This window comes from Argiope bruennichi, chromosome 5 (genome assembly GCF_947563725.1).
Source record: "Argiope bruennichi chromosome 5, qqArgBrue1.1, whole genome shotgun sequence".
In the NCBI taxonomy this organism is placed as follows: Eukaryota; Metazoa; Arthropoda; class Arachnida; order Araneae; family Araneidae; genus Argiope; species Argiope bruennichi.
In genome coordinates, this window is record NC_079155.1 from 64,687,687 (window position 1) to 64,701,222 (window position 13,536).

Sequence of the window (13,536 nt, forward strand, 5' to 3'; positions counted from 1 at the left end):
AGCCTTTCAGTGCAATAACCACATAATTGTGACACAAAGGACGCATTTGGATGATTTTTTACGTGGTAGAATTATCGCCCGTCTGGAATGTGGGCGTACCCTGCTGGAAGTATCCAAGATCTTGGAATCATCCAGTGTGTCATCTCCAGGCTCTGGCAACGATTTCAAGATGATGGTAATGTGAGTAGACGTTACAGAACAGGTCGCCCCCGAGTTACAACGCCTAATGAGGACCGGTATTTCGCAGTTACTGCCAAAGGAAACAGACGGAACACAGCATCAGACCTGTCTCACCAGCTCTCATCAGCCGCTGGTACGACAGTTTCAAGGCAGACCGTGTACAGACGCTTAGGGCAGATTGGTCTATATGCTCGTAGGTCTGTCAGATGTATTCCACTTGCTGCAACTCACTGTCGCCTGCGGTTAGCCTGGAGTAGAGAGCATGCATTGTGGACACCGCAACAGTGGGCTTTTCCGACGAGTCCAGGTTTAGTTTGCAGTCTGATTCTCGCCGGACTTTCATATGCAGAGCGCCAGGTGCCCGTTACCACCAAGAGAACATCATTGAACGACACCGTTACGGTGGTGCCGGATTTCTAGTTTGGAGAGGAATTATTCTGGATTCCAGAACTGACCTGCATGTTCAAATTGGAACCATGACAGGCCGAATCTATCGGAACGTCATTCTGGAACAACATGTACGTTTGTTTCGGGGCGCCATCGGCACAGAATTCTTGTTTATGGATGACAACGCCCGTCCTCACCGTGCAAACATCGTAAAGGAATGCCTTCGATCGGAGGATATCACCCGTATGGATCGGGCAGCATTTTCACCGGACTTGAATCCAGTAGAGCATGTGTGAAACATGCATGGCCGACGAGTTGCAGCCCGTCAACAACCTTCTACATGTCTACCAGAACTTTGGAGAACATTGCTTGATGAGTAATGTAATATTCCCCAAGATCAGATCGATAATTTGGTACTCAGCATGCCTAGTCTTTGCACTGACTGAATTACATCGTCTGGGAGACATAGTATGTATTAACTATCATACCAACCATATAATATTGTTTTTTGTAAATATTTAATATTTTTTTTTTGTTGTTATTTGCTTCAGGGAGCAAAAAATCGCAATTTTTATTAATGATATCAAACATATAGCATCTTTTTTGCTCTTTCCCTTTTGTTTAATAAATAGGCTTTACAAATAAGTCACATTTGTTTTGCTTCTGACTCTTTCTTTTCCTGAACTTTTATTATCCTTAATTTATGGACATGAGTGTACAATAACAAGGATATTAGAGTAAAATATTAGAAAAAAAACCAATGGCAACTTTTCAAATTTGATTGTTTTAAACATTTTAATATACTTTTGTGTAATCTTCAATTTCCCTATTTTGTAGAGGTTTTTGTTTTAATGAATAACATCCATTTAGTTCTAGTTTTATAAATTTTTCTTGATCTTATATGCAATAAATATTTATTGTAATTCTTAAGACCCCAGTTTTATTCCATCACATAGCTCTCTTCTCTGAATTCCGCTTTCCATCACCAAAAAAGTTAATTTTTAAAATAAAAGATGAGAAACTATTTAATTGAACTATTTCTTACAAAAATTAATAAATTAAACGTTTAATTTATTCTGACAAAGAACTACTTTTATAGAGAAAATAAATATTTATTTTGCCCAAATTTAACGGATTTTATCAACAAACAACAACAATAAAAAAAAGTAAGAAAAATATGTGAAAGTACTTTTATTTTAATACTTAGAAGTTTTAAATTTAATTTAAAAAATAAATTATCATTCCTAAAAGAGATTTTATCTTATACTGAAGATTTCTACAAATGTTATGCAACAAATGATAACTTTTAAAAAATTAAACTATAACTTGTTCAGCCTTTTAATAGTAAGATGTGCAGTAATTCTGTTTATCCATTGCAATTCCTGAAATAAGATAATTGTTGTCCAAGTTTTTCTAAGTAACTTATTTGACGATTTTTTTTAATTCTTTGAATGAGTGTCTTTCAATATTTTTACTGAAATCTATTATTGTTCCCAAAGTAGAAATAGGTGTATAACAATATATCAAATGAATGTTATATTTACCTGGCTCGTTTTTAATTTCTTCTAACGCTGATTCTTCAATGACGGTTATTTTATCATTCTTAATGCTGGCTGCTACTTCATCATTCATGTTTTCATTTAAAATTTCCTTTGATTTGCACTGAGAATTTCCAATATGATGATAAACAATTACTGAAAGAAGCTTTATATCATTATATTTATAATTATGAAGTCTTATATAGCAATAATAGAAATAAGGAACAAATAAATGAGAAAATGGAATATGAAATAAAGAATATACAGAGTCACAAGAATAAAAAGAGAAAAATACGACAGGTGAAACTTTATGCGGCTGGTTTTGTTTAGTTGATTAAAATAATAATGATTAGTTTTCTATTATTTTCTTCTATCAAATAAAATATTTATCATTGAAGTAAATTTTATTTTCATCATATGTTAACTTTTCTTTTTGTAAGATGAGTATTTATGAATTATTATGAGTATTATGAGAAGTTATTATTATGAACTATAAATATTAAAATGGTATTAATACTTTATTGTGTGCTTAGTTCTTAAATGTTTACGACTCTTCGTTCCGTTCACTTAACTATTAGAACATTTATAAAAATAAAAATTCTGTCTGAATATAATTTTGCACACACGTGCATGCTGAGAAATTTAGTCTGAAGAGATACATAAAAACAAATATATTTCACAAAGTTGATAGAATAAAAAACTTAAAATGAAATGCGTTAAAATGTAAAATTATATTGATCAATTTATGAAAAGAAGGATCTTATACTATTCGCTGCTTAAGACAGCAAAGTACTGAAATCCACCATTGAGTAGAAAGAAATATAATAAATGTGTATTTGCAATCAGAAATAAATTAATGCAAAGGCAGAGGCTTTACTTAGCTTTCTACCAAGACACTTTCTACTACAAACATATACTCCATAATATCTATTAGTACACAGAATCATAAATATCTGGCTTACAACACTTTTTATCAATATTTTAATCTTCATTCTAAATTTATTTTATCTTCAATCTAAATTTAATTATCTATTAGAATATAGAATCATAAATATCTACATTACAACACATTTCATTAATATTTTATTTTGCGATTTGATACAGGGTATTCTGGGAAAAATATGTTTATGAATCCTTTAATAGAATGAATGAGTCGTCTGGTATTTGAAACTTATTACTCTCCTACCACGTGTAAATGCTTTTTGAGCTTTTTTAAAATTTTATTGCTAGTTAAAAAAATTTTCAAATAGAAATGACTCTGCTAATTTTGAAAAGTATGTGCTTTTTGGATTTCAAAAAAATCAGTGGGTATTAAAGTTGCCAGGTTCTTAATTTTTATTCGAAGGTCGTACATCTCTTTTAATACATACTCTATATCTTCGGTTTATATAAATATGAAATAATATACAACAAAATTCGTTGCGAATTAAAATGTCCCATTTGTATTGAAAACATAAAATCCTTTAAACAATACAGATTTTGTTAATCATAATAGTTAAGCATTTTTATTATTATTTTGATACTGTATGTACACTATTGTAATAATCTTTAAAATATTCATCATAAAATTACATTTTATTTATTATAATCATTGTAATATTCTTTCAATAAAACTCCTGGTAAATTGAAAGCTATTTATAAATAGTAGCTTTCTTGCGGTATTAGAAATGCCATCGCTATTCTTTGAATATTTGTATCATATTAGAGTGGTATTTTTTACCTAGCCAGTAGTCGCATAACCTGTAATTGATAAAGTATGCTTCAATCAGTATTTTATGTATTCCTGATTCGATTAATCATTCCCTGAATCAAATGATGTAGAAAGAATTGTAAAATTAGTTTCCAATAGTTAAAAATAGATAATCCTAAAAAAATAAAATTAAGTTTTATCCAACCTTGAAAAAAGATATTTTATTTTTTACCACTTTCTTAGTAGAGTAATTTATATTGATTATTTCATTACCTATGTCATCATCTTCGTTTTCATCTTCTTTTGAATCCCCCCTAACTTCTAAAGAATGGTTTTTATATTCCGGTGAATGGCCTTTATCCTTTGATGAATGACCTCCAACTTCTAAAGAAAGGCTTTTGTCTTCTATCAAATGATTTTCATTTTCTGTTGAATGGCTTACATCTCCTATGGAATGGATTCTATCTTCTGCTGTATTGTCTCCATTTTCTAACGAACCACCTCCATCTTCTGCTGAATTGTCTCCATTTTCTAACGAACCACCTCCATCTTCTGAATTGTCTCCATTTTCTAACGAACCACCTCCATCTTCTGCTGAATTGTCTCCATTTTCTAACGAACCACCTCCATCTTCTGAATTGTCTCCATTTTCTAACGAACCACCTCCATCTTCTGCTGAATTGTCTCCATTTTCTAACGAACCACCTCCATCTTCTATTGAATGATTTCTATCTTCTAATGAAGGTTTTCCATCTCCTGCTGAATTGCCTCTATTTTCTAACGAACCACCACCTCCATCTTCTATTGAATAATTTCCATCTTCTATTGAATGCTTTCCATCTTCTATTGAATGTTTTCCATCTTCTATTGAATGTTTTCCATCTTCTGTAAAATGTTTTTTGTATTCAACGGAATAGCTTCTATCTTCTGCTGAATTGTTTCCATCTTTTAATGAACTACCATCGTCTTCTAATGAATCACTTGCATCTTCTGTTGAATGGTTTCTGTCTTTAAGTGCATCTACTCTATCTTTTAACAAATAACCTCCGTTTATTAATGACTGACCTTCTTTTAAGGAATAATCTGCATTTTTAGATAAAATGCGTTCATATTCTATTGAAATATCTTCATCATCCGATGAATGGCCCCCATCTTTTAACGAATGATGTCCATCTTGTTTTGAGTGGCTTCCATTTTTCAATGATTGGCATCCAACTTCTAACGAAGAAAGTAGTCTTCGTTTTTTAGTAACATATCCTTTATCTAAGAAGGAATAAAAATCAAGATAGGTTAAAATTATTTTTTGCCAGTTCAGCCACTTTGCAAGTTGCAAAGTTATAAAATAACTGTAAAAAAGAATGCTAAATTTCAAATTAATAAAGAAAACTGCAGAAAATTTAGCACTATATAATAAAACAGGTTTCTTTTAAATCCTAATTTCTAACATCAAATAGAGTATGGAAAGTACATATAAAGATCTAAACATCAATACATAATACAGCCATTTTTCAAATAAGAACTGAGCGATTTAAGAATAAATTTTGATGAATGACAAGCTTATTAATAGAAAAACTGCTAAATTAGAATTGATTATTGAAAATTTTCCTTTCACTATTATTCTGGCACATTTCACTTTAATTGAAACTCATTATTCTCTCAAATAAACTGAAACCTTCAAAAAAAATCTATGTCTGAAGAAAGCACTAACACACATACAAAAAAAAAATAGACTGTAAATTTATTTTATCTTAAAATTTATCTGATGACATTTTAAATGATAATTATATTGTAATTTTAAAAGAGTTTATTGCTTACTTTCGTCTTTTCCGCATTCTTCTTCTATAGGCCGTTTTAAGATAAGCGAATTAATTCTCTTTCCATTATAATTTATGATCAAACTTTCATCTGAAATATAACATAAAAGTAAAACAAAATGAAACTGAAATTTTTGAATTATTATTTCGAATATCAAAAAGAAAGCCTTAAATCGTATCATCAGTATGCGAGATATTTATTTCTTAAATAATGAATATAAACAGTAAAAAGAAAAATGAATAATCACATAAGAATAAGTATATTAGTGTTAATATCTGAAATATTGAAGTTTGTTTCTTACTGTCTTCTTCTTGGCATTCTTTTTTAATAGGCCTTTTCAATGAAAAAGATGGAATCTCTTTCTCAGTAGATTGAGGGTTCAGAGAAGATGAGTCTGAAGGAAAAAAACATTAGAATAAACAATTAGCAAAATATTAAACTGTAAATTAAATTCTTATTTTCAATATTAAACAGAAAATGCAAGAAATACAGTCATCAATAAATAAATAACAAATTAAAGATAAAAAAATTAATATTTGAATACGTGATAATCATAACCGTGAATAAGTTTCTACAACCAACTTATGCATCCAGAATTTAATTGAATAATCGTTGTCATGACAGTCCCATGGAAAAAGAAGATGGAATTTTGGGACCGTCAATAGCCATGATCCAATTTTTCTCACAAGAGGCGCATTCTGTCATCGGAATAGAATAACGTAAAGTGTCTACATGAAGATGATAGCATTTTAGTCTATTTTCTACTAAGTAAATGTCCACACCAAATAAACTCGAGGATATTTCTCACACGATAGCAATTTTTAAATTCTCAAATGTCATAAACATAGTGGGTTTTATTGCAATTGGGCTTCGAACCCGACGGGAGATTCCGTTATCTATTGAATAATCCAGCACATAAGCACGCACTATCCATTTTTTTTATAGTTTGATCTCATTTTCATTTGATGGCCAAAGATTAGATAAAAGATTTTGTCTTTGCTAAATATTTACATTTCTTATTAGCTATTTTTGTTTCAGCTAATAAGAAATGGTTGACCTGAATTAAGAAAATATGAGAGAATTAAAAGTTATTAAAATGAGATTTTGTTTCTGTTGATTCCTTTATCACATATTTTCTACATGGACTTAAAAATTTCCAATTAACTAAGATTTAACATATCATAGGCATTTTCCATCATTTTACAGTTCGCTCTGGTCTGCAAGACAAATGTGTAAAAAGAATTCCTTCTTTCTAAATGCTTTCACTCTTAGTTAATTATACTTGCCGTATAGAATTAAATAGAAAAGCAAAGCTTAAAAGGTATGAGGCTTGTAGAGTAAAAACTTCAATTTTATTATCATCCATTTAATTAATTGAAATTAATTTTTTTTAAATTTAAGATTTATAATATCACATATTTTAAATATTCATAATTTTTATTTCAAATTTAAAACAGCATTGAAAACTAAATTTTTCGTTTTCCCATACTTCATTTTAATGGAGAAAATTTGCTTTCAATTAACCTACTTTTCACTAATAATAGTACGAAACCAATATCTATACTTCTTTCATTCCTAAGACCAGTCAAGTTCAGGTGCCTCAGAATACTGATACCGAATTTCTCTTCCAAAAATAAGAAAATTGCCTACCCCTTCAAAACCCACAATAACAGGCTGTGTTCATAAGAGGTTCATATAAAAATAGAGGACACAGCTTAGCTGATGGCCATTAAGTAAATTCATACTCGGGCGTGCTTTGAGAGTTCTCTGGAAACCCCTCTATCCTCCAACCCCATCTGGACCAGCATCTCTAATGAACAAAGTAAGCGTCGTCGGCATCCAATCAATCACACTTAACGTAAAGGAGAAGAATTTCCCTATGGTATCTATGCATCTTGGGCGCCCGCTACAGTTTCATTGAAAGGATGTTTCGTTCCTTTTTTATAATAGAGCTATGAGTTATATATTACCTGAAGTCACAGATTGGGAAGAACTTCGTCTTCGCTGAGTATTTTGTTTTGTTTTAAGATGTTCTTGTTCTAATATTTGAAATGAATCGCGAAAATCTGAAAGAAATAAAAACTGTTATCGTAATGTTTTCCAATATCAATTTTATTAGACAGACTCCTTATTGGGAGATTTCTTATCCTGGCATGAGCTATGTTGTAAGGTATATAAAAATCTCAGATGAGTTCCTAAATAGATATCTAGCTCAAAAAGAGTAGGAATGACGAGAATTGAAATTCACATTGCCCCAAAGCGGAATGAAGATAGAAAGGCGAATCCTCGTTAAGATGAGCTACTCTTGCATTAAAATTTTCGGTATCTACTTCAATGATTGAGAAGTTAGAGGATGAAAAATAATTTTCACTTTCGAATATTTTTAACTTTATCTATATTGGCACCTTAAAAATAATAATAAAAACTTTCTATGCTTACTACTTTTTTTAACTTTGAAATTGTTTAGATGCTCATGGAATAAAGTTTGGTACCTTGAAGAAAGTGATTTAAAAAGTAAAGCAGCAGAAAGACTTATAGGCAATATCATGCAAAAACAGTCAGCTTTCATAAATTTCAAAAAATGGCGCGTTTTAATTCTTTTGAATAGAGTTTGTTATAATCTTTATTACTGGAGCGAGAGTGTGGGTTTATTTTTATTTCGCCTTTTAAAATAAACTGAATTATTTTGTAATAAAATTGAATTTGAAAATTACAGTTGGAGTAAATTTTTCTTTTCATTAGGATTCAAACGGAATCTGTCTTATCATTGCGCTAGCCGCCATAGAATTTTTATAATATACTTTCTTACTTGAAATTCTTCTACTGATTTAAGACTTATAACGCATATCTAAGTTGTTGTGAATCATTCATCGAATATTAAATATTACAGCAAATAATGAGTTTCGCGTAATTTTTTATCTTCATTTAATTTGAATAATTTTGCATCTAAGCAACACACTTTCCATTAATATTATTACGAGACTATTATCTTTAGCATATTATGAGCTTTATAATATACTAAAGACCTGATATATATACTTTACCTGAAGACAAAGATTTGTGAATAACTCCGTTTTGGACATATTCGGTTTTTTCTGAATCCATAATCTCAGCTAAATCTGAATAACCTGCAAAAACATACAAAAGTTGTAAAACCCGATTATTTTATTTACCAGTAGCGTGTTAAAAATATAAAATGAAAGAATGTTTTTGAAATTACTTTCACTATTCACTACTATTTCACTATTCATTATTCATTACTATTCACTATTTATATCAAAGCTAGGGAGAAATAGAGTTAAGAAAAAGAATATTTATATATTATGCTGATTGATTGCTGGAGAAACTAGAGATGGAAAAAAAGTTTCAATCTCAATACATACGGTGTCATTTCAGAGGTATTTTTTATCTCAAAATTTCATGAAATAAGAACAGTTTTGATATGACCATTATTTTATATATTACAAAAATTTTATAAATTATAAGGGAGAAGGCGGTTTGTTGTTTTTGAAAAAAAAGTACACAAGGACACAATTTCTGGATCACACCATTTCTGGATCTATGTACAGGGTGATTCATATTGAAAGGAACAAAAACAATAGCATAGTATTAATTCTACAATTGATTTATTTAGGCAAAATAGATTTATTGTGAAACCAAAATTATATGAGTTTTATCCGCATCAGCGAAAATTCTTCCATAATGAAGTAGCCGCAAGAAAGAGTTCATCACCATATCATTAAAATGGTGTTATCCATTACAGAGAAAGCGTATTGTGTTTTGAAATATGCCAAAACATCTTTCTTTATCGCCTTTCAAAGAGATTTTCGCCCAATACTTGGTAAAGAACCATCGTTATAACATCGAACGGTGTATGAAGCAGTTTCAGGATATCGGCAGCTTATGTAAGAAAAATAATTCTTGATAAACGTTTTGCAAAACTGAAAAACATTTGTGCAACGTTTTTACATTTGTGCAATCCCCCCCCCAAATAATTACCATAACAACGTAAGTCAATGCTTGCTCGATTATCACCCCCTCTCCCTTCGTTGGATTAACCTTGGTGGGTCAAAGGATACGCCATTGTTTTTTTTGGCTGCCGAGATCTAGTTCCTTGCAATTTTTTCTTGTGGATCTTTATTAAAAACAAGTCCGCGTGCTATCATTTCCTTAGAAACATACAGCAAACGCAGCAGGGAATAACTGATGTGTGGTAGCATTAACAAGGGATATTTCCTTACAAATGTAGCAGGAAATTGAATACCGTATAGACATTCGCCGCGTCACCGGTAGGGACACATAGCTAGAGAAACTTAAAAACTCTAGTTTTTAAGTAAATTTAATTTATCAAAATAAGTTGATCACAGTGTTCATAGTTATACTTTATTTTCCGCCATTCAATATGAATCACACTGTAAATAAAATTACTAAACACATGTGACGCAGAAATCTCTCTTATTATGTATCGTCGAATGACAACTGTCAAATCTAAACAATGATTATACAAACTTTTCAGATTCCTATATTGATCGCTAATTCAGCTGCTCTCAATTCAGCGCTTTGTTAATTGATAAAATTGATAAATATTATAAGAAATATTCAAAATAGGGCACACCAAAAAACGTTTTAATTTAGAGGAAAGAAGACGTAAAAGAAATAGGCGTCAAACAAATTTTAACCGAGCGTGAAAATAGGCTTAACCGTTCACAAATGGGTAATTGCCATGACTTTTATGATCATATCTTACCAAATTATTATATATAGTAATAATAGTTTGAAAAGTATATATATAGATATAATTCAGGTATAGGTATATTTATAACTCAGCTATACATTAAATATATATATAGCTGAGTTAAGAGAGTGAAAAAAAATTATATTTAATCTAAAAAAATTACCTTTTTAATGATATATATATCATCCCTGTACAATGTTTTCTTTCTTTTTATTAATTTTTTAGAGTACAGCAAAAATCCGAGGACTATTGAGATATATAAAACGTTATAATTGAGTCTGCAAAACAACAACAACTTTGGCTTAAAATTTTCCCAAAGAAACATCCTTTTTTTGTCTATATTACTGGACCATAATGAGCAGGATGACACTAGGACTGGTAATTTGTCTTCCAGTTTCCACTCCACACCAGAAAAAGGACGTCGGATTTACGAAAGATTTAAAGTATGCCTGGCATATATGCATTGTCGGTCTTCCGCGGAATTGAACCTCTAATCTGCTACCTTCTGGTTCTAAATCCGAAACTCCATTGCAATATCATAGCACTTTTATATTATTAATTCTTCAAATTTTTCTCACTAATATGGAAACATAAGCAAGGAGGATATCCGATTCGGCAGATTAGACAGCTGCTTATGACCATTTCATAAAAAAGGGAAGAGCAGAAATCAGCAAGTGGATTGAAAAAATCTTATTAGCATAGTTGCCAAATGTATAAATCTGTTTAAAATATAGATTCTACAAAATATTAGCATTACATTGCGTATTACGTTGAATTATTAAAATAATTATAAGTATATAATTAATTACTTATTTATAATATATTGTGATATTAACTATTAATTTAACAGGTTGCATTACTTTAAACTGGACAAGTTATACTATAACATTAAAATAATAATTTCCATTGCTATATTTTTTATGTTCCTTAATAGCAACGGATTTAACCATTACACAGCCTTACTCTAATGTGCCATCTTTAAACAGAACTCTATGCTGCTCGCACTTCTCACATTCTCCCTTTCATCGAGAGAGTCAAAGAATTTCAGAAAGAGTCGGAACTTGATAATGTTTCTATTACGTCAGTCGATTTGTTGTCCTTTCCACCTTGGGATATACCACAAATTTCCTTTATGAATCCCTATGTTGGATTTGATAAATCCACAACAGCGCCAGTAGTTTTCAAACAGCTATTTCTGTATCATCGTTGTCAATATTCAGCTTTCACACCAATTTTTACAGATGGCTCGAAGTCGGATGGATTTGTTGGTTATGGCATTATTATTCCATCTAAGACGCTGAGCTGTCGCTTACATAATTTTTGTTCTGTATTTACTGCTGAGTTGTTGGCAATTCTTTGTGCGCTTCAGGAGATTTCATCTGCCAATGAACGCAATTTTATTATATACACTGATAGCATGAGTGCTTTGGAAGCACTATGACAATCGATTGCATTCATTTGCCTTGGAAATACTGACTACTCTGCAGTATCTCAAGAGTAAGGGGTTTAACATAATTTTTAGTTTTGTTCCAAGTCACGTGGGAATATATGGCAATGAAGCGGCTGATTATGCCGCAAAAACTGCTTCTTCATCTTTATCACACGAATTACCATATGGTGATGCGAAGAAAACATTACTTAGACATCTTTTTTCTACTTAGCAGAAAAACTGGGATCTGCATATCCATAATCAATTGTATTCTATCAAACCTTCCATTGGATTGTGGTCTGGTCTTCCTATACGAGAGATCGACGTCAAATTGACTCGCCTCCGTATAGGACATACGCGTTTCACTCATAAGCACCTCATTTTTGGAGATAGCACGCTCGTATGTCCCACATGTCATACTAATTTTACTGTCAAACATATTTTGATCGAATGTCCTTCTTTTAATTCCCATCGTCAGAACTTTTTTAATTGCTCATCTGTTACCTTGCGTGACTTGATGGATGAAATACACCATCCAAATCTTTTTAATTTCTTGAAAGCCATTTTTTTTTTTTTTTTTTTTTTCATTATATTTGATAATTCTGTTTTTTGCTTTCATTGCAAATTTTTAAACAATTCTGCCAATATTACCATGTTTTAAGCGCACATTTTAGAAACTACTGTTGATCTTTTGGCATTTGATGTCTTGGATTTAAATTTTTGACCATATGCATGGCACAGTTTAGCCAATTATGGCTCTTGCGCCAAAAAATCCTCAAAATACCAAATACCAAAATACTTAAATAGAATGCTCAATTTTGGTTCAAACTTCGGCTCATTTTTAATGTGTTGATCAGTTAAATTAATATATTTGTGTTTTACTAAGAATCTAAATATGTATTCTTTATTTATTTATCGTGATTCCATGTTTCTGCACCATATTATTAAAGCAGTGTTTAGGTTTTATAAATATTTTAAAAACTAACAAAATGAGCTCAATGAAACAAATAGGAACCTGAACAATTATAATAAATGAAGGATGATAAAATGTCGAATTGATGAAATATAAATATTATGCTAATATTCTATTATTCATAGAATTTGTATTATTTACTAACTTATTTATTTGGCTACTAGAAAAGTAAATTTTTCAATCGAATTGCTTTCAGACTCTTCTAGGTCTTACTGTCTAGTCTTCTTAATTGGAAATATGCCATTATTCGTTATAATCTCTTATGATAATAATATGCTTTCATTCGTAAATGAGGAGAATATTCTAAAAAATCATATTAGTAAATTTTTCAAGAATTGTTTTGTTTTAATCAATATTTTTGTGATATACAAATAAAAAAACAATTAAAAATATATAAATTCTCGCAAAATTATTAAAGCAAAAAATAAATAAACATAAATCTATAACATAAAAAAATGTAATTAAATATGAAACTAAATTAACCAAGAAGAGCCTCATAATATGCATCTCTGAGGCCATACGATGTTTACACCCGTTACGGCAGGCTCTGATGAAAGATTCGTGGCAACTAATTCAATTATTTATTTTTACAAACAATATATATAAAACTTATATTCCGAAGAGAACAAAACATATTAGCTAATATAAAATGAAGAAAAAAATAAAATGTATATTTGAATAAAAATTTCATTTAGTCACCATTTGCACAAAATTTCAGACAGTCCTCCCTGTGATGATAAGAGCAACAAGATAGCTGAGACCTGGGGGGGGGGCATTCCAAAATGAGGA

General features: G+C 30.5%; 1 protein-coding gene across 7 annotated transcripts in view; it reads right to left on the minus strand.

Moving 5' to 3' along the window:
* The window catches only part of LOC129969712 (kinesin-related protein 4-like), a 67,901-nt gene that overhangs the window by 49,066 nt on the left and 5,299 nt on the right, over window positions 1-13,536 (minus strand). For 6 of the 7 annotated variants that reach the window (XR_008784554.1, XR_008784553.1, XM_056084412.1 and 3 more), the window contains exons 3-8: window positions 8,655-8,738; window positions 7,581-7,676; window positions 5,912-6,004; window positions 5,611-5,700; window positions 4,069-5,058; window positions 2,112-2,261 (exon numbers count right to left, since the gene is read on the minus strand). Coding sequence is in view for 5 of the 7 variants with exons in the window: in XM_056084412.1 (XP_055940387.1) it covers window positions 2,112-2,261; window positions 4,069-5,058; window positions 5,611-5,700; window positions 5,912-6,004; window positions 7,581-7,676; window positions 8,655-8,738 (1,503 nt within the window). In the remaining 2 variants the exon portion in view is untranslated. The remainder of the gene's footprint in view (window positions 1-2,111; window positions 2,262-4,068; window positions 5,059-5,610; window positions 5,701-5,911; window positions 6,005-7,580; window positions 7,677-8,654; window positions 8,739-13,536) is intronic. The other variant, XM_056084410.1, reaches the window with a different exon arrangement.